The 21,116-nt window shown below is 42.7% G+C and overlaps 1 protein-coding gene across 3 annotated transcripts in view; it reads right to left on the minus strand.

Annotated features, from left to right (window-relative positions):
- Nucleotides 1-418: 418 nt before the first annotated feature.
- GALC (galactosylceramidase) overlaps nucleotides 419-21,116 on the minus strand; it is a 38,043-nt gene continuing 17,345 nt past the window's right edge. For 2 of the 3 annotated variants that reach the window (XM_083448097.1, XM_083448099.1), the window contains exons 7-17: nucleotides 18,104-18,234; nucleotides 16,011-16,166; nucleotides 14,767-14,891; nucleotides 13,519-13,646; nucleotides 11,510-11,599; nucleotides 10,449-10,538; nucleotides 7,964-8,108; nucleotides 6,923-7,103; nucleotides 5,020-5,180; nucleotides 3,001-3,077; nucleotides 419-2,198 (exon numbers count right to left, since the gene is read on the minus strand). In XM_083448097.1, the coding sequence (XP_083304223.1) occupies nucleotides 2,055-2,198; nucleotides 3,001-3,077; nucleotides 5,020-5,180; nucleotides 6,923-7,103; nucleotides 7,964-8,108; nucleotides 10,449-10,538; nucleotides 11,510-11,599; nucleotides 13,519-13,646; nucleotides 14,767-14,891; nucleotides 16,011-16,166; nucleotides 18,104-18,234 (1,428 nt within the window). In that variant the 3' untranslated portion in view covers nucleotides 419-2,054. The remainder of the gene's footprint in view (nucleotides 2,199-3,000; nucleotides 3,078-5,019; nucleotides 5,181-6,922; nucleotides 7,104-7,963; nucleotides 8,109-10,448; nucleotides 10,539-11,509; nucleotides 11,600-13,518; nucleotides 13,647-14,766; nucleotides 14,892-16,010; nucleotides 16,167-18,103; nucleotides 18,235-21,116) is intronic. The other variant, XM_083448098.1, reaches the window with a different exon arrangement.

The raw sequence follows: 21,116 nt of genomic DNA on the forward strand, positions 1-21,116 counted from the left end.
TGCACATTTTTTGTATGTGTGTGTGTAAACTGCTTAGGAGATTTTGCCAAAATGTTAATCACTGTATGCTTTATCCAAATAACGCAACTTCTAAGGCTAGACCTGAAGACCCAGTAGATTTGGATGGGGCTCCCTCTTGTGGACAAGAATCTGGGTATTCTTCAAAGTGTTCCTATATTTCCAACTGATTTTGTTTTTATTTTAATTGTGTTGCCAATATATGATTTATTGCTCAGTCATTGTAAAATGCAGACCACACACGTGGTGAAATCCTTCAGCGTATATTCCTATTTAGTGAAGGAGGCTGTGAAAATACAAGCCTCTTTGGGTTTGAGATCAGACTCTACAGAAGAGGAAAGCTTACCTCCGAACCTTCAGAAAAAGTGACAATTTTTAAAGCAGTACCGTAGACATATACAGGTTTTAAAGCAGCATTTATTTTTCCAATTTGAAACATTAGGCTTTGTGGTAGTCAGCCACCATATGCCAGCTTTTCGCTGTAACATCAAGGCAATTCTTGTTAAGAATTCTTGTTAAGAATCATGAGAGGTCCAAACATTCAGCAAACATTAACCTGTTGAGAACATTCACAAACCAAGCAACTTTAAAATCTACCATTTAATAAATTAACAAGAAACAAATATTGTGATTATGCTACATTTAGTACACAATGCAAAAATAGAAATTATCTGCCCTAGCACAAAAAGGGAGAGAAATCTTTGGAGTAGATGCAGCCAATCAGTCATGACCTTACATCTTCATTGCTTATGGTCAAAGCCCATCAAGAAGGAAATGCTATAAGGAACATCTTTATCTGCACTTTTGAATTTGGTCTGAATTGAGTTCCAGCTGACAAAAAACCCTGTCTCTGTCTCCACAATCACTTTCCTTACTTTGCACCCATGTCTAGCTGGTGAACCTCATAGCTCTACCATATCCTGCAAGCCTGAAATTTGCCACCATAGATTAGCAGTCAGTACAAGCATTACGTGTCTCAAGGACAGTTCACGGTGATTTCTCTGGTCACCAATAAAGTTGCAATTGGACTCATGCAAAGTTATTGTTTGTATGAGCTATTTTCTCTTTGCAGGACACATATTTAACTTGACCCATATGGAGGTTGTGATTCCCACAAATGGTGCATGGCTGAAAGCTTGGCAACTTCAAGTGCTCTCAAACTGACTTGTGCAAATTGGCTCTTAGGATCGTGAGGGTGGGGATAAACATTCTCCCTTGATTTTTCATCCATATTACTTTTACAGATTCTTTCCCATTTCCATTTACCAAAAGAGGCAGACAAGCTTAGAAGAGAAGCTCAAAGAGGCGAGGCAAGTTGTAGGGTTATCAAACCTTCGAACAGTGACAAGCACCATCGACATATTTGCTACACTGCCATTAGCAGAGGTAGTTTAAAATAAGGCACTTCATAAGGAAGCCAGCTAGCAGCTGGCATTTTATTAAAAACAGATATATGAATTAAGACTTTAGAAGAGGAGGAGTGAAACCTTTCATTTCCTGGAAGGAGACATTTAAATCCATTGAGTCCCTTATTCCATCACCTCAAATAAAGTACGAAAGAGGCAAAAGGATCTTTCAGTTCACAGCACTTCATAACAGCCAGATACACCAGGCACTTCTGAAAAGAAATGGACTTTATAGCTTTAGAAACAGTTGAAAACAGCAGTTTTCTGAGGTCTCTGTTGCACATTTCTTAAAATGAGGCTAAACAGTCACAATTCCCACCAATGAAACGACAAGGACTCTGCTCCAGTTCCATTTATACTTTGTAAAAGAAAAGGGGGTGAGGGGACAGAGGGAGACTTTCAGAAACTAATTCTCTCTGCCAAGAGAGAAAACTGAATTCTGAGAAAACCCTAATTAGGATGACACAAACGCATTTCAACTTTAGAAGAAAGTTGAATTCGTTCCCCAAAGCTGCAGGGGAAACGAAACAAAAATTTCGTACCAATGTCAATTACAAAATGACAAAGGGGTTGAAACTGGCTCAAGTTAAAAGGAGTCAAGAATTGGCTTGTTGAAATATGACGGGCGTCTCAGTTGGCCTGAACATGAAAGTTGTCGAATTGTGTAAATTGATAAGTGTGAGTCCCAATAGCTGCCCATCCATTTCCAGGATCCGTTATGGTGACGTTCGCCCAGAGAGGATTGCCATTTAACATGCCAGATGCATTGGTGCCCTGTCAAAAGTAAGGGGAGAACATTAATGTACAGGGTCTGATGTGGATTTCAGTAAACTGGTCAAGAACGAGGGCTGCAAAGCTATCTGAAAACTGCTTTGCAAGGTGAGTTGAAGTGAAAGACATCCAAGTGTGTTTCCCAATGCCCATTCAGTTTTAGTTAAGCTGAGGCATTTGCTCCCACAATCAGTAGTGACGGTCACCAACTTGGATGGCTTGAGAAAGAGGACCAGACAAATTCATTGAGGATATGGCTATCAATGGCTACTACCCATGGTGGATATGTTCTGCCTTTCATTGTTTTTGCTGCAAGAGACTAGCGTGGCTGCACCTCTGGAAAATCCTATGTACTGATAGCAAAGCAGGTTTTCCAAGTGTGGATCCTTATATAGCCAAAACACTATCATCTACATACAAGATGAGAGATGCCCCAGGGTACACTAAGGTTTCTGCGGAGGGAGCGGGGGTGGAGGAAAACAGTCCAGGGAAGACAAAGCCTGCTTAGTGGCTATGGAATGGAATACCCTGAAAAGAGGTTTGGCTGGCTGAAACCCTGAACTAAAACACTCCACACTGCAGCATTTTCATTGTAGGTTCCACCTGTTATGACGGACAAGTGGTATTAGCAGGTCATCAATATTCATCAGGGCTAATACTTCTCATAGCAAATTAAATCATAGCTATTTTAGGCTTATAAGCTATTTTAGGTTTATAGCTATTTTAGAACCCTAAAGAGTTTAAATGCCACCCCTTGCTATCAGTCAAAATGAATCTTATTTTATGCTCCAGCTTCGGTGCTTACCGTAAGAATCAGAGTGAGGGTGTGCCATGCCTTGGCTCGCACACCAGACAGTCCTTTCATCAAGACTTCTTCCCCACCTGCATGAAGAAAAAGAAGAAGAAAAAGCTGCTTCAGAACCTTTTCTTTATTTGGGACATGCCCTAAAATCATACATTACAGTGGTACCTTTAGTTACGAACTTAATTCGTTCCAGAGGTCCGTTCTTAACCTGAAACTGTTCTTATTCTGAAGCACCACTTTCGCTAATGGGGCCTCTTGCTGCTGCTGCGCCGCCGGTACACGATTTCCGTTCTCATCCCGGGCCAAAGTTCTCAACTCGAGGTAACTCTTCCAGGTTAGGGGAGTTTGTAACCTGAAACGTTTGTAACCTAAGGTGTTTGTAACTCGAAGTACCACTGTATTGGAACTCTATTGCAAATAAAATTGGAAGCATGACAACAAATGATTTTCCTTTAGGCCCAGTGCTTATTCTGTCCTGTTATATTAGATATAATAGTCTACCTGAAGATTAAGTAATTATTGTTCATTACTCGAAACGGTAGCTCATTTAGATTGCTGTTAAATGGGAAGGAGGGGAGATTAATTCTCCTTCTTCCATCAGGGAATGGCTATCGACTGCATGGGACAAAGTGATGAATTGTCACCCTCGGGAGGTTGTGGACTCTCCTTCCTTGGAGGTTTCCAATCAGAAGTTGGATGGTTCTGTCATGGATGCTTTAGCTGATATTCCTGCATTGCAGGGGGTTGGACTAGATGACCCTTGGGGTCCCTTCCAGCTCTAAAACTCTTAAGATTGCATGACTAATTTAGTAAGCAGTGGGAAAACAGAATTCAATGTTTTTAGCATATTGCCACAGCGTTTGCAATCACAAGAACTCCTGGCCATTACACAAAAATGGCTCTTCCTTAGAGCAGCTACATTATTTGCCATTCCGAACAGGCACACTATTTGAGGGCCTATGCATATGCCTCAGAGGCCTTCCAGATTTCAAACCTCTAGAGCCTAGATCTAAGATTGTGGTGTTTGCTTGTTTGTTTTTAAAAAACCAACACCTTTGTACAAAGGCCTTGTAGGCCATGGACTCTAAAGTCATCCATTTGATCAAGCAAAAGGTGACTTGATATTTTACTCACAGCAGCGCACCCAACAGACTGTCACAGCGTGGTGGCCTGAAATTTGCGTCGACACTGTGCCCTTTCCTCTGCCATGCATAAAGCACCAGCCATCAGTTGCTTCAGGTGTCTTTAAGGACATATTTTTGCCCAGGTGCTCCCTAACCCCTAAGGCTACACCTTATTTATTACTGAATTTCTGTTTTTTACCCACTTTTATAATGCTATTCCACTGTTTTTTTTTATTTTTGCATATGTTTTTACTGTTTGAAGGTTGGTATTTTTGTATATTGTTTGAGAGATTCAGCAGGTTTATAAATGTTTTAAAGCAATAATAATAATAATATTTGTTCAAGGATCAGCAATTTCACACCTGAGTTCTTAAGAAAAAAATGGGAGGCAGATGCCTTTCTGACCTGGTGATTTTACCAGATTGGACCCTGTTCTTACCAAGTTCCTGGTTTGTTTGTTTTTTGATAGTGTGTTATTATTATTTTTGTCTGTTTCGTATGTCTGTTTTGTATAGGGATTTTTTTCAAAAAATATTAAACCACTTAGAAACACTTTCAATATTCTAAAGCAGCTGGCCCTCCTTCTACACTTGAGCATATAACACTGCAAATAAGAACCATTCAGAACAGTTTTTGGTTGAAAAAGTTTCGCTTTGATTGCTCTGTGCCAATTATAATTATTATCTGATAAGCTAGCAAGGCACCTTGGTTTGAAATCAAAATCAAATGAGGGGTGGGGGAGGACACCCAACAGAAAACAGCAATTACAAGTAAGGGAACTATTGCATAATGGATTTGCCGTGCAAGCCTCAAACCCTTAGAAATGCCATTCTGCATTACCTACTGCTGCAACTATTTAATTAAGCATGCAAAATCCATTTTAAAGGATACTCACCGAGATCACCTGTAACTCGGTATGTACCGTCAGGAAATACCCAGAAGAAAATGCCTTTAGCAGCTTTGGTGTATATCCCACCTTTGTCCACTCTTCCTGCAATGAATGCACCTCCATCATTTGATTCTATGTAAATGTCGCAAGTTATCGTTAGGTTTACCCTGCAAAAAGACAAATGCAGTTCTCAGCGCTGGAAAAGTGTCAGTTTTGGCATTAGTCTTCCAAAAACAAGAAAAATTCCAACCACTTCTAAGTGTAAACATATTTAAGGACATGTATGCACAAATCTCTGTCAGGGAAAAAGGCAGAGTATCAATAAATAAACATATTGTAATAATTATAATACAGTTCTTCCTGGACTTGTTTTGTGTTTAGACACTGCAGCTGGTGGGAGAGGTGGAATCTGGATTAGTACTGTGGCACAACAGAGGTTGACTAGCCCTGCCCCCCGCACACACACACACACACACACACACAATCATTTTCCAAGAGCTGCATAGATGCAACTGCTTAAGGTGAACAGCAACCACACCCAAGGAGGCACCCAGTACAACTGTCCATTCCTCTGCTATACCAGCTGTGCCATCCCTGCCAGAAGCGATATGCACCATTGTGTTTCTTTGCTAGCCTGGTATAACTCCATGGGAGCAGGAGCAGCAAAACGACTGTGCAGAGCCAGTGTGGTGTAGTGGTTAAGAGCAGTGGACTTGTAATCTGGTGAACCGGGTTCAATTCCCTGCTCCTCCACATGCAGCTGCTGGGTGACCTTGGGCTAGTCACACTTCTCTGAAGTCTCTCAGCCTCACTCACCTCACAGAGTGTTTGTTGTGGGGGAGGAAGGGAAAGGAGAATGTTAGCCGCTTTGAGACTCCCTAGGGTAGTGATAAAGCAGGATATCAAATCCAAACTCTAAATAACAGAATCCCAGGGAGTGGAGGAAGAAGATAGGAAAGGAACAGAGGCACCTAGCCAACTGCTTTTTGTTTTTATAGGTAAGCCACCCTCAAATGGAGTTGTAGCCAGTGCTTTTCCCCCCGTGGAAAAATAGGTGCTGGTACTCACCACAAAGCTGCTACAATAAGTGCCACACTTTTTCACCAAGGGGGGGTGCCAGTACTGCATACCCCTGAGTACCCCCTGAAAAAGACCTGTTGTATCCAATTACAGTATTATGCGAGCAAAATGATTTTCACTTGTAAAACTGAACACCCACTTCCTCTACTCCTCCTCACCTACTAAATCTATTCCAGAGGGTTAGGGAAACCCAAGAGCAATTTTTTTTAGGGTGGGGGGCAAACGGGGAGGAAAGAGAACGGTAAGTTCTGTTGTGTGAGCAGTAGTTATTCCAATCGTGCAGTGACGTCACTGAACACAACCCAGCATCTTTATTATAGAGCAAAAAACCAAATTGATAAGAAAAACTAAACTGCAGGGACTGCAGCACGTTTATAACCGCAGAGCTCCAATACTTAAGAGATAAAAAGAGTAGCAAGTAATACTCAGAACCATAGTTGATTCACAATCCTGTAACACTCCGATTTCCAAACACACAATCTAAGGCAGTTTTCTTTTTACGTTCAACCATGCATGCTCATACAATCACTCTCTGCAACACCTTGATTTCCATCAGCTTCTTTTCACGTAGTTATGCTAAGACAACAGCAGGTGGCAGCCTTGAATCACATTAAATACTGTACGTCGCCATGCAGCACCTGGTTTATGCAACCACAAAAACCCAGCAAAGAAAGACATTTTGTAATTCATGGATGAGGGTGCCCTTTTGCATTCACTGATGTTCAAATCTGCATACCGCAGCTAACAAAATCAGTGCAATTACTGGATTCCACTGCAACTTTGCACCAAGCTGGAAATTCAGCGGGTTGCACTGCATTTAATTACATACCATTTATAGTTGCCAATAATGCTGATAGGATGCTCTGATTCGGTAACCCAGGTTATGGGCCTCTGCGTCACCACCTGTCGGAGGGTGAAGACGTGCTCCCCAGGATCAGAAGCGTTTACAAAGTACTCAAACACCCCAGTTTGATCGGCAAAGTTTGGGGCCTCACTGAAAGGCGGGTTGCCTGTTGGGAGAACAGAAAGCTCGTTATTTCACTCGCCTGCACTACGAAAGAAGAAGTGACAGCTTCTCTCAGCACCACTGCAACACCAGGGACGCAGCAGGCAGAACCTGACACAGAGCTGACATCCCCCCAATTTGGTAACAAACTGAGTGTTTCATTAGAGTCATCCAAGTTGAAGAGGACACCTGAAAGCCTCTCAGGAATTGAAGCCCATGGAGGATCCTCAATCCTAACCTGCAAGCCGTTCCGGCACTGGATGCAAATCTCAACACAGATGGCTGTTTTTGGCCTTGCAGCTAGGGAAAATTCTACAGCCTGGGAGCCACATCCTTTTTCTGGTCTACCTTCCAAGGGTCACTTGGCAGCGGCATGCGGGGCCACACATGGAAACGTTACCTTTGCAAAGTAGGCTACCATCTACACACACTCACACTTTCCTCTCCATCCTCAACCCTGTCAAGCAAGAGGCTTTATCAGACACATCACAGCCAGGCAGAAATGCTCAGGGTCCGAATAGAGCCAGGGAGGTGTGTGTCTGTGGAGAATCGAGAGGGCCAGACAGAGGAGCCAGGGCTGTGGGTTGCAATTTTCCCCCAGACCTGAGGTTCTAACACCCCGCCTTTGGGGATCAGAAGTCTTTCCTGAAGCTGAAGCGCCACAAAAAGAAACCTGAATGTCCACTGAGTATACAGTATGCTGGATACTCCCCTGGTCAAACATTTGTTTTAAAGCAGGCTTCTAATCACATATGCTTGAGAATTAATACTACTGATAAGGATCCTGTCCTAGCCCAGGGCCACCAGATAATGTCCTATCTCATCTCCAAAACCCAAAAAAAATGACTTCCAAGTGTTACTTACGGATATTGAAATCATCCTTGTAATCGGAAGGAAATGGCTGGGATGCAGGAGGATCCGGGAAAGGCTTCTCAAAGCCTGCTGTCAAGGTTGTCAAAGTATAGACCTCATCCAGACCCAGATTTAGTGTCAACACGCCTTCGGAAACCTGCGTGGAGAAAGGGTGCACAAGAAACTTTGGAAAAGCGACTTGAAATTTATAGCATGTTATTCTTTGAAAGAGAACTATTTGAAAATGATTCATAGATGGCATTTAACTCCAAGTAGGCTGGCCAAGATGGGACGCAGGTGGCACAGTGGGTTAAACAACAGAGCCTGGGGCTTGCTGATCAGAAGGTCGGCGGTTCGCATCCCCGCGACGGGGTGAGCTCCCATTGCTTAGTCCCAGCTCCTGCCAACCTAGCAGTTCGAAAGCACGTCAAAGTGCAAGTAGATAAATAGGTACCGCTCCAGCAGGAAGGTAAATGGTGTTTCCGTGATGCTCTGGTTCACCAGAAGTGGCTTAGTCATGCTGGCCACATGACCCGGAAGCTGTACACCGGCTCCCTCGGCCAATAAAACGAGATGAGTGCCACAACCCCAGAGTTGGTCACAACTGGACCTAATGGTCAGGGCTCCCTTTACCTTTACCTAAGCTGGCCAAGATTTACAAGACAGAATCAGATAGGTACTGGAAGTGTAAAGAGGTGAAGGGAACATTCTTTCACATGTGGTAGACATGTAAAAAGGTAAAAGAATTTTGGGAAAATATTTATATTGAACTGAAAAAAATGTTTAAAATTACTTTCCCCCGCCAATTGGTGTTAAAGAAAGACAGAACTTTCTTTATGTATGCTACAACAGCAGCAAGAATACTCATCGCGAAGTATTGGAAGACACAAGAACCACCCACGCTGGAAGAATGGCAGATGAAGGTGATAGACTATATGGAATTAGCGGAAATGACCGGCAGAATCCGAGACCAGGGAGGAGAGCTGGTGGAAGAAGATTGGAAGAAATTTAAAGACTATTTACAGAAATATTGCAAAATTAGTGAATGTTAGAATGATATTGGATTGAGGTTAAGGGGGTTTTAGCAATAATGTTATGAAAGACTATGCAAAAATGGAATGTTAACAGGTGGAAAGTTAAAGCTAAAATATATTAAGATCAAGATTAAGATAAAGGTAAAGAGGGAAAGGATTTGCTGAATAAATAAATTGAATTGGAATACAAAGAGGGGAGGTGTGGGGAGGTCCGAGAAACAAGCAAATGCAAGATATGTTATGAAAGACTGAACTGTTTTTAATTGCTTTTTACTTTTTGTATTTGTATTTTTTTCTTTTTTCTTTTTGTGAAAATCTTAATAAAATATTATTATTTAAAAATAAAAATTACTTCCCCCCCCCCAAAAAAAGAGTCCTTTCTGCTGGGGATAACCCAGACTGAAATCCTCAGGTATCAGAAAAGGTTATTTATGTATGCAACAACTGCGGCCCACGTTTTTTGTTAGCTCCAAAATGGAAAGTGAGCGAGGTCCCATCTAAAGGGGATTGGCAACTTAAGTTGACAGAATATGCACAGCTTGCAGATTTGGCATATAGAATAAGAGAGCAAGAACATCATACATTAAAAGAAGATTGGAAAATGTTTATTGAGTATATGGAAAATAACTGTGTACAGCTCAAAATGCCAGCAAAGTAATATTGATGGACGTAATAGTGGAAAACCGATCGGAATGGTTATTGTAAAATATGCAGGGATGTAAGATAGGCAAAATGAATCATGGAAAGAGAAGAAGTCACTGGATGAAAATTTAATAAAAATGAGAGAGAGAGAGAGAGAGAGAGAGAGAGAGAGAGAGAGAGAGAGAGATGATGCACAAGTGGCTGACTAGAGGCAGGAAAGACAGGTGAAATCTTTCATCTTGGGTACAAGCCTAGGACCGGCGAGGTAACAAAATGGTCCTGCTTCAGATTATCACTACCAGGTTGACTAAGCTTTAGCCACAACCTCTGGATGTGACATTTTACTGCAACAATACAAGGCATTATAGGTAAGTACGGTGAGGCATTACATTTCAGGCCTGGGACAGTAGTGAGTTTATGCAGTAAACAGAATCAATATTTAGCATGTTGAGGACTCATCAGGCCTTTATTTATAGGCCTGGAGAAAAGATCACAAGCAACGTGGTTTTGTTTTCTTCTTGAAGACTGCAGTATTTTGCTATAAATTAATCAATTAATTTTATAAGATTTATATACCGCTTGATGGTAATAAAGCCTCAAAGCGGTTTACAAAAGAATAAAACAATAAAATTATTGGGGGGGGGCAGTTGAAAACAACCATTTAAAACATTAAAAAAAAAAAATACAGTCATTGATAAAAGACATGTCAACATTCTACATGTCTGGATAGGCAAGAATCAGTGCCAGTTCAGCAGATCAAAGCAATCGAGCTGACATTTATGGGGTAAGGTGATCTCGTAAATAAATTAAGGCACACTTACATTTATGGGTCCAAGAGACTGGAACAATGTGGAGTTGGGAGAATTAAATTCAAGTTTAGAATACCACATGTGAAGAGATTTCAGCTTGCTCTGAGGAAGGGGGAGAAAACTTTCATGAGTCTTCTTATAAACCCTGTAGGTTTCTGAATGTGTTGGAAAGTGCAATATACAAAGGTGACACTGGATGGCAACAGTGAGCTATGCCAAATTCAATGTATTTTTCAAAACATTTTTTTAAAAAAAGCATTTTCACAATGGATTTTATACGTGTGTAGCTTCCAGCTTAATCAGGAATGGGGTAAATGTGGCCCTCCAGATTTTGTTGAACTACAACTCTAATCATCCAAATCACTGGCCATGCTGGATTAGGTTTATGGGAGCTACAGTCAAAGAGGTTCCCAATGCCAGAGCAAAGTAGAAGTCTTCCTCCTGGCAGATGTAAGGCCCGCATAAAGATCATGGGCTGGTGTCAATAACCAAACACAATGGATCTAGAATACCTAGCTGCCTACTGTTTTAATATTAATTTATTCATATACAACTGCTGTGTGGGCAACTCAATAGGAATGCATAGATTGTAAGTCTGTGGCGGCAAAGTCCCCCCTTTTTAAAACAATTTTTTATTAAACGTCTCAAGATAATTTAACAATAAAATATATACAAACAATATCATATATTAAAAACAATTTCAAATCTGGTATGAGTCAAATCTCTGCTGAAAAAGAAAGGTCTTCAGCTGCTGCCAAAAAGGCAATAGAGACAGCAGCTGTCCAACATTCAGTGGAAGGGTAGGTGCCATAACACACACAAAAAAAATTCATCATACAGAACAGACCTACTAATGAGTGGTCCAAAGCTGTGATCGGCTGAGTATAAAATAAGTAGGATTATTTATATATGGTGTCTAGCTACACAGACACTTCAAAATAACAAATATGTATCACACAAACAATTATTCCAAGATTCTGTTTTCTTCATATGTCCTACTGCACGTATATTGCACATTAGTGGCAGCACAAAGAAGTGAGAGGCAGCAAATTAAGTGTATGACATTTACTTACAAAGGATCCTTTGAGATGGAAAGTTGCTTTCTGTGGTGACACAAAGTAGGGATATAGTGGTGGCCTGATGCACTTGGAGTGGTCGTGAGTCTGAAAATGAACAGCAAGGAACTCACATCAACCACCATCTCAACTCAAGACAATGTATTATCTGAAACTAATACTCAAAAGAATCACATAGTCATACCTCGGGTTAAAGTTGCTTCAGGTTGAGCGTTTTCAGGTTACGCTTCGCCACTCGCGCATGCACAGACGCTCAGAATGACGTCACGCGCATGCGCAGAAGCAGCGAATCGCGACCCACGCAGACGCAGAGACGCGGGTTGCATTCTGCTCTGGATGTAAACGGGACTCCAGAATGGATCCTGTTCGCATCCAGAGGTACCACTGTATCAACAATACAGTGTTACCTCCATGTGTTGCTTAGGAGCTATGTGCTGACTCTGGCTGAATTCCAGGTCCTGAACGGGGCCAATTTGGGTCTACCCAAAATTGAGCCAAAATGGGTTAAGGCAACCCTGGGGCTGTTAAAAGGGGAGCAATAGGGAGGTCAAAGGGGGACAGGAAGTTGCCTGCATGTGTCTTCTTCTCCCCACCCCATCCCACATTCCAACCCCAAGCTTAATTAAGGTTTTAAACCCCAATTAAAGACTGTGCAAGGACCCCAATTCAGTCCAGGACCTGAATCCACATCAAATCAACCCTGGATCAGAACAGGACTACTCTGAAGGACCAGACTGGGAACTGTGCACAGTTTGTTGCCCACAGCAACAAAGTGCTAAGTTGTGTTTCTTTCTTTTTTTGGAGTGGGGGTTGATCCTAGGAATTAGGCTAACATTCATCGATGCCCTAAGTCAATCGGGAAGCTCCTTGCATGCAACTTCCATTGAGAAGTCTCAAACCTTGGCACAAACATGACCTAACTTTGCATTGCTAGCAACTGAAGCAGGTCATAGATCACACTGAACAAACTCCATTCAAGATCATGCAATAACAAGCCAGCAGCAGCTGCAGAAAAATAAACTTTTGTAAGCACCTTGTTTTGTGGTCCTCACATTCCTTGTTAAGTGCCATGAACCTCAATAGTGCTATGACTGTCATCCTTTGAACGACTGTGTCACCAGTGTTCAAAGCACTTCAGGTATGTCATTCCAGGAACCCTTACAACAGGGATGGGAGAAAGAAATAGGCCCTCCCAGTGCGGTTGAACCACAACCCCCATCAGCCCCCCCCCCCACCATCATGGATGATGGCCAGGGATGATGGGAGTTGTGGTTCAACAACATCTGGAGGGCTGCAGGTTCACCAATTTTACCTTGCCTTTGTTGAGCGCAGTGAAGGGTTAACCTTCTGTGCCTCGGAGCTGAGGGGAAGGGCTTACCAGGAACGTAAGCCAGGATGTGACGTGAGCAGCCTAAATCGCTGTCTGTGTTCAGTGGGAACCGAAAGCAGTTAGTTGAACTGCGCAGCTCCGGACAAAGGGAGCAGAGAAAATGCAGTTGCATTCAGATGGGTTCTGATCTGTGTAAATATGTGTTTTTCGGAACAATAAAGAACTTAAACAGAAGCTGACGCCTCGGAATTCTTCCCTTATCACACGCACGCTGCACAATTCTGCTGATGATTTTACGACCTACAGAGGCCCGCACAGAGGGAGTGTGCTGGACGCCATAAACCAATAAATCTGTCCGAATAGATTTATTGGAAAGAGGTCGAGTTTAATTACACAACAGCCTTTCCACAATTCTATAAAATAGGTCACTACAAACGGCTCCTGTAATGCAGGCGTGGGGGCAGAGATTATGAGACAGAAGGTTATATAAGGCCAGCTTCTGAATTCATAGAGGAGGTGAGATTTATAGATGGCCCTTCCCAATCACAGTTCCATCTAACGGACCATGGCAGACCAGCATACAGCACAGGTACCTTTAAAACACCATTGTTTTAAATAGCTGGAATACAGTTCTGAGCTAGGTAGACATTGGCAGAGTGCGTTAAGAGAGCATTACCATGGTTTCAATGATGATTGTGAGATTGCCTTGCCTATCAGTCAGAGCCACGTAGCTGCCACCTTTTTCCAGATGCCCATCGGCTTGCAGGTAGTACCAGCCTGGTTGTGTGAAATGGGTAGTGTGTGCTGTGTCAAAACAGAAAAGGAGAGAAGAAAGTTGTTGTTTTTTTCTTTCGATTGATAACTTTACTACAGTTTTATCTTTTTTGTAAACTGCATTGAGGGTTTTTGCTTTTACAGAACTGAAATCAGTGGGGGGAAAAGAAAATAATGAAAAAAGTAGACAGTCCCCCACCCCCTCAAAACATCCCCCAATTCCAAAACTAAGATAAAAAACAGGAGGGTCAGAGGCCCAAGGAAGGTACCATAGATGTATCTGAGGGCACTGTGGTGCTCATGGACACCATATTGTGGACTCCAGCTCTACACACACAGGTTGATGCAGAGAGGTGAGGACTGGCCCTAACATTAGGCAGAGTGATGCAGCCATCTCTGGCAGCCAATTTAGGGTGACATGAAATCGTTGCAGGAAATATCTGTGTATTTTTTGTTGATTTTTTTACAAGACAGGAGAGGAACTTGCAGTATTTTCTGCCCCAGATACCAAAATAACTTTGTTGGCCTTGGGTTCTATGTACTTTAGGGATAGAAAATGCATCATTTGCTGCTGCACCACAGAAAGCAAAATGTCTAGAGCTGGCCCTATGTACATATATATATATATATATACATACACAAACACACACAGAGAGAATTTGCTTAGTTCTTCCCCCCTGGGGGAAACATGGAATCTTACTAAAATTTGCAATCCTAACTCCACTTACCTGGGAGTAAACCTTGTTAAATTAAATAGGGCTTCTGAGCCACAGTTAGGGCTACTCTGTAAATACATGTGCATGTATGTGTGTATAGCATGAATACGTGGCATTTTTTATCATGCTGATCGTGCCTTGAGCTGGCCCTTATTGCGCCCAAACAAGTTAATTTCCAAATACGCCACAACCTTTCCCTTCCAGCTCTTAGTTAACTTGCCAAGAACATCACAATAAATTTGAAAAATTGCATCACAGAGCAGCAATTCAAAATACATTTGCAGTGCAATCCCATGCATATCTATGCAGAAGTTAGCCCTGCTGGGTTAAATAGTTTGTAGGCCCAATGAAGTGTGCTGCAGCCTTAATAACTTAGAAAAGCCACAATTGAAAAACATACATCTCATTTCAAAAAGCTCTGTCTAAAAAAATACCTGTTATCCATATGGGGGGGTTCACAGTGTAATGCCCGCTCCATGGTTCCTGCGCTGTCATTAAACCACACCGGCCGAAGGGTAAATCTTCATAGTAACTAGCCACCAAATTCCAAGCAATAGTGCTGTGTGATATAGAGATAAAGAAGACAGGAATTAATAAAGAGAATCATGTAAAGAATTGGTCTAGCATGCTATGGTTAGACCAATAAATATACCGGGAATATATCTGTCTATGAGAAAGGGCTGTAGCTCAACGTATGTCATCAGTATATTGCTGACAACGTACAGTGGTGCCTCGCAAGATGAAAAGAATTCGTTCCGTGAGTCTCTTCGTCTAGCAGTTTTTTCGTCTTGCGAAGCAAGCCCATTAGCGGATTAGCAGATTAGCGGATTAGCGCTATTAGCGGCTATTAGCGGCTATTAAAGCCTTAAGGGATTAGCGGATTAGCTGCTAAAAGGCTATTAGCAGCTTAGTGCCTTAGAAAAAGGGGGTGGGGAGCAGAAAAAAAACCCCAGGAATCGCAAGACATTTTCGTCTTGCGAAGCAAGCCCATAGCAAATTCGTCCTGCGAAGCACCTCCAAAACAGAAAACCCTTTCGTCTAGCGGGTTTTCCATCTTGCGAGCCATTCGTCTTGCGGGGCACCACTGTACTCCAAAATTCCAGGTTACTTGTTAAACAGCAAGGAGGATCAAATTGAACCCCCACAGTGAAGACTCTACAAGGCCGAACAGCACTCCCCAAGCATCACCCTCTGGAAATGACCATCCAAGCAGGACCCGACCAACTGCAAAGTGGGTGCCACCCACCCCCAACTCAGACAGCCGCTCCAGAAGGATACTATGGTTGATGGAACTGAAAGCCGCTGAGAGACTGAGGAGAATTAACAGGGACATATTTCCCCTCCGTCTTTCTCCCAACAAGAGGTCATCATGCAGATCATCAACAACAACTGGAGGTAACATGTGAAGAGGGAAATTAAGACTTATCTGGGCCACAATATCAAGTGTTTGAGCCTACTTCTTCTGTTGTGGATAAAAGTGAACCAGACTGTCAAGAAATACAAGTTTCAAGTCCACGGGGATTTCATTAGCTGAAAAATGCAAACCTGGCAACCAGCATTTCCAATTACTGGTAATTAGACAAGGTTTTATTCTACCTTGCTAGATAGATAGAGACAGACAGGCAGACACACACACACACACACACACATCTATAATTCTTTGAAAGTCAAGACGTACGATGTCATTTTCCCATTCACAAAATTTTGGTTCAGGATTCGAGCCCAGCAACCTGCCCCCACTTCATCATTGAAAGTGCTATAGTCTTCTGAAGCCCAGAGTTTCTTCTTTGTGTGCAACGCACTAGACACCGTTTTCGTTCCTGGGTAATGAGCCCTGGATATTGAAAAACAAAAAGCAAGGACAAAGTGCATTTTAACTCAAAGCAAGGACTCTAAATACACTTGATTGCAGTAAGTTTAAACTCTAGAAAACTGTAGTTTCTTTTCTTTCTTTCTTTTGCAGTAGTTCTTCTTATCAGTCCTTTCCTCCATGGAGGAGAGATTAGGATCCAAACACCTCTAGAATACATTTAACAAATCACTGATCACCCAGTGAAACTGGGTGTCTTTTTCCTGTGTGTTTGCATCTGCCATCTCTTAACCTGCTGCCTTGCAGACATTGTGAAATCCAGCTCCTATCTGTGCCATTTAGAATGCCCAACAGTCAGGGGTGATGGAAACTGCAGTCCATGATGTCTGTAAGGCACAGGGTTGGTGAAGGCCAGGCTGCATCATCCATTTGGATGCAATGCACAGTTAAGTCCATGACCCGGAAGAACAAAATACTTGAACCTGAAAGTGTCAGGGATTTATTAATTTCTGCCAAAGACTGCCATTTAACTATTCTGAATACTGAATTTTAAACTGCTGTAACCAGCTCTGGGACCTGCTGGTGAAGGGTGGCTAATAGACTGAATAATAATAATTTACATCTCAAAACTTGAAAGGGAAAAAAATAAATACTTAGCATCTACATAGCACTCTGGACACTCAAAAGAGCTTTGTATACTTTCTCATCCATCTTTGCAAAAACCCTGCAAAATAAGTCATTATCACTGTCTCCATTCTCTCTCTCTCGGCCTCTGGTGGGCTCACAGCAGAGGCAGAATTTAAACTGCATGGGTTTACTAACTCTCAGCCACCATTCTTGACCCAAAGTCAAAGATATTAAGGACTATAGTGCCACATAGCAGGGATTGGGGTTCTTGTTTCTCAAAACAGGAACCCTGCTTCACTCTGGGCATGCCAAGTTGATTTTGAAACATGGAAGTACTGAAACATGCAGCTACCCCTAAGAACTTTCTATCTTCTGAAATCTTGAACTAGAGTTATATTATCATTTTAACCTAAATCACACCAATTTACCTCCCACAACACACACAAACGATTCAGATCTTAAATGAATATAGTCCATCTCCACAATCACCAGTTTCAAAAAGATACACAAGGCAAATTTTACTCACTGAAGAGCTAATGTCACCACATGGATTGGTCAGGCTGATCAAATCAGATCTACATGGCAACCATTCACTCTACCAAAAGGGAACAACCAGAACTAAGGAGACCTACCCCTATGAATTACAGTCAATTGCATGAAAGTAGAGCCTGACAGGTCTCCCTACTGTCCAAAGAAAACAGCTTTGGGAGGATGTGATTTTGAGCAAAGACTTTCTTCACCAGAGTACCAAATGTATATCTAGACTTACAAGCATATTTGGAATCTTGGAAGGAGGGGGAACAGCTTGGGGAAGTGGGTGGCATGATTTGAAGAAATGAGGCACTTCTCTGCTCAAATTCTCCTCTCCCCTTTTCCCAGAGCAAAGGAAAAAGGAGAGGGTTGTCATGTTCCAATTACATCAACATGTGTGTATAGTTCAGTATCCCTGAAAGTATCCTATGGAGGTCAGTCCATCAGTCCATCAGAGGTCAGTCCATCTTTGCAACAATGGGTCATCCTCCCAGATCCATGTGTATGGCAGGGGTAGCCAACATGCTGCCCTGCAGATGCTATTGAGACTACAGCTCCCATGAGCCATGACCACCGCCAAGTTGGCTGAGGCTGGTGAGAGTTGCATTCCAACATCTGATGGGCACAATGCATGCTCCCCTTGGCATACAGGATTGCTGCTAAAGAGGCACGTGGCCAAAATTTTGTAACTGCTATGCTGATATTCCAGAAAGTTTTTCCAAAGTTGCTGTTTCCCATTATTTGCCAGAATTTTTCAGAAGGGATTATGGGTGGAAAAAATCAGCTTTGAAGAGATGTCCTACCCAATGATATTGACTGCTTCACGTAGCTCAGAGTCAACCAGCATGTAAAAGGAAATTGGCTCCCAGAGGTTATCGCTGGCTACGATCCTCACCCGCTGCAGCTCTTGTTTATCCAAAGTGTATCTTAAAAGCTTGGAAAATAAAGAGATGAAAAGGTAGTATTCCCACACACAGCGTTTTCCAAAAATCAAGGCTGCCGTGCTTCTTTTGGTACACAGCAGGCATATTATGTGCTTCACTCTGGTGAAGGCTAGAGTATTAAACAGGAATTGAAAGTCTGCTCTCAGATTTGATCTTGGGAAGCCAGAGAAAGGACCCTGCTCTCATTCACATCCATTGATAGACATAATCAACAAAGTCAACCGTCTCTCTGTGCAATAGCCCTGACACAGGATATGAGCAGCTTCCAAAGTGTAAGCTTGAATGTGTGTGCCAATGTTACTTTAAGCTGGGTTTTAAGAAGAATCAGCAAGCAGTGGGAGAAGGCACAAATTACAGCTTTATTATTCTGCGCCAAGATTTTATCACCTGTACCTCACCTCACTGAGAGACATCTGCACATATGGTAGAGTTTCAAAAACTGCAGACAAGAACTTCACCAAAGATGGATTGAATTGGTATAAACAGACTGTAAAATATCACTATTAAACAAAGCTCACGGGAGACCTTTATGTACAGCCCAGGTGACCAACATGGTAAAGGTAAAGGACCCCTGGATGGTTAAGTCCAGTCAAAGGTGACTATGAGGTGGCTATGGGGTATTCCCCTTCAGGCCAAGGGAGCCGGCGTTTGTTCACAGACAGCTTTCCGAGTCATGTGGCCAGCATGACTAAACCGCTTCTGGTGCAACGGAACAGTGATGGAAGCCAGAGTGCATGGGAACGCTGTTTACCTTCCCGCTGCAGCGGTACCTACTAGTAGCCACAGCTACTGGTGTGCTTTTGAACTGCTAGGTTGGCAGAAGCTGTGACAGAGCAATGGGAGCTCACCCCATCGCGGGGATTTGAACCGCTGATCAGCAAGCCCAAGAGGCTCAGTGACTAACTACGACATCCCGTGAACACATGCAAGGGGAAACAAAGTGGCAATGTTATTCTGCTGCAGCAAAGACACTGATACCTCTTTCAAAAGATTTGCAGCTTAAAACAACAACACCACCTGCAATAGACCCATAAACCTCATTGAAACAAAAGGTCTTCAAAAATAACTTAGCTGTTATACAAAAGAGCTACTATGGTTGCTGGCATCTGTCTGTCTTGAAAAGACAATGGAGTGCACCTCCAGGAGTGAAGTCAACCGCTGCATTAGCAGAACCAAAGTGACTTCCTGGGATGCAAGCCTGGGCAGTGTGCATGCAGTGCACCTGGGCTACCCATATCGGTCTCACTGATATGGTCCAAAGGAAAGCAGAGTTGAGGGAAGGAGGCATACAAGGCACCTTCCAACCATCTTAAGAGCATTCATCGTTATCTAGTTCCTTCCACAAATACAACTAGTTTTCTGCAAAAGTAGGATTAGTACATATTTGGATGGCACCTCATAGAAGTTCCTAAATATTAGATTACTCCCAATATTGTAAATGGAACCAACCTCCAGTTGGACCAAGACAAAGAATTCAAATTCATACCTAACTTTGTCAGGGGTCAATACATTTTGGCTGGCCTTACCAGCGGAGCTAAGCATTTGTTGTTGGCAGGACCCCACTCCTCCAAAGGACAGGGTCCAACAGCTTCTCTGAAATGCGGCACATGGTCAGAAGTCAGAACGAAATCTGCTCCTCTGAACTTTTTTGTTTGGAGTAAGGGGGAGAAGTGGGAACATGAAAACAAGTTCCACTTCCAAAAGTTTAGAGCTGGGGTTATGCAAAGTATTGCTCTTCCTCTGCACCTCGCTGGTACTCTAACCAAGCAACTACCAAAGGGTGCAGAGGCTGGGCAAGCCAGGACACCTCCATCTCTTCCTTCCAAATTGGGAAGAAACTTTATTTTTATTTCTTGCAAGCAGTAAAGTTTTGGAGTAGAGAAAAGATCAGTAGGGATGTCTCCTGGACACACAGGGCCAATTCAACACCTACTGCACACACAAACGTTTATGCTAAAAGTGACTATCACAAGCAGAATTTCTACAATTCAAGTTGCTAACCTCCTGAACAAACTCTATGGAGCCCAGCCAGAGCCCTCTATGCTTAAGCCAGTTACTGCAATGGCTTTGGGGACAAAAGCAAATTCTCTCCCGACTAAAGCCCAAACTCATTTTCAATTCTCATTCATTCATTCACAACTCATTCATTCACTCCATGGTGAACTTGCGGCAAGACACAGACTTGGCTCCCAAGGCAACATCACTGCGGTGGCAAACAGAGGACATTTCTATTTTCAAACACCACTAACGTTCCACTAGGTTGTCTCTCTGAACAGCAACAGAAGAATCTGAAGGGAGGGGGAAAGGCTCAGTGGCTAGAGCACCCGATGGTCCCAGGATGAATCCTCAGCATCTCCAGGTAAGGCTAGGAGGGAAGATGCCTGAAACTGTGCAGAGCTGCTGTCAGTCAGCATAGACAACACTCAGCTAGATGGACCAATGGTCTGACTCATTATAAGGCAGCTTCCTACACTATGTAAATAACAGGGAAGTCAAGAATGTATTTTTTCAACCAGCTTGCCCACTGTCATATACTTATGTTACGGCTTAACCATCCCCCCGCCCCTTGCTCCTCATCACAATCCAGATCACGGCTCCCCACTGACGCCTTTTGTAAAGGAAAGATACTGGGAGTTTTCAGAGTTTGTCTCAATGTAAAACAAAACGCAGGTGGAGTTTACTGAGCCAGACCGTGAAACTACAGGCAAGACACTAAAATCAGGTGCATTTAAGAATCCTGATTTCCTCGTACAATTAACAGCAAAGGTCCTAGGAGTAGGCATGTCATTTTTAAAAATGGTTATAGTATCAGTTTACCTATCGTGAACAAGCTTCAATATGCAACCTGTTCAATAACAAGGTTAGGAGGACT

Source organism: Podarcis tiliguerta (assembly GCF_965153285.1).
Source record: "Podarcis tiliguerta genome assembly, chromosome: 1".
In the NCBI taxonomy this organism is placed as follows: domain Eukaryota; kingdom Metazoa; phylum Chordata; class Lepidosauria; order Squamata; family Lacertidae; genus Podarcis; species Podarcis tiliguerta.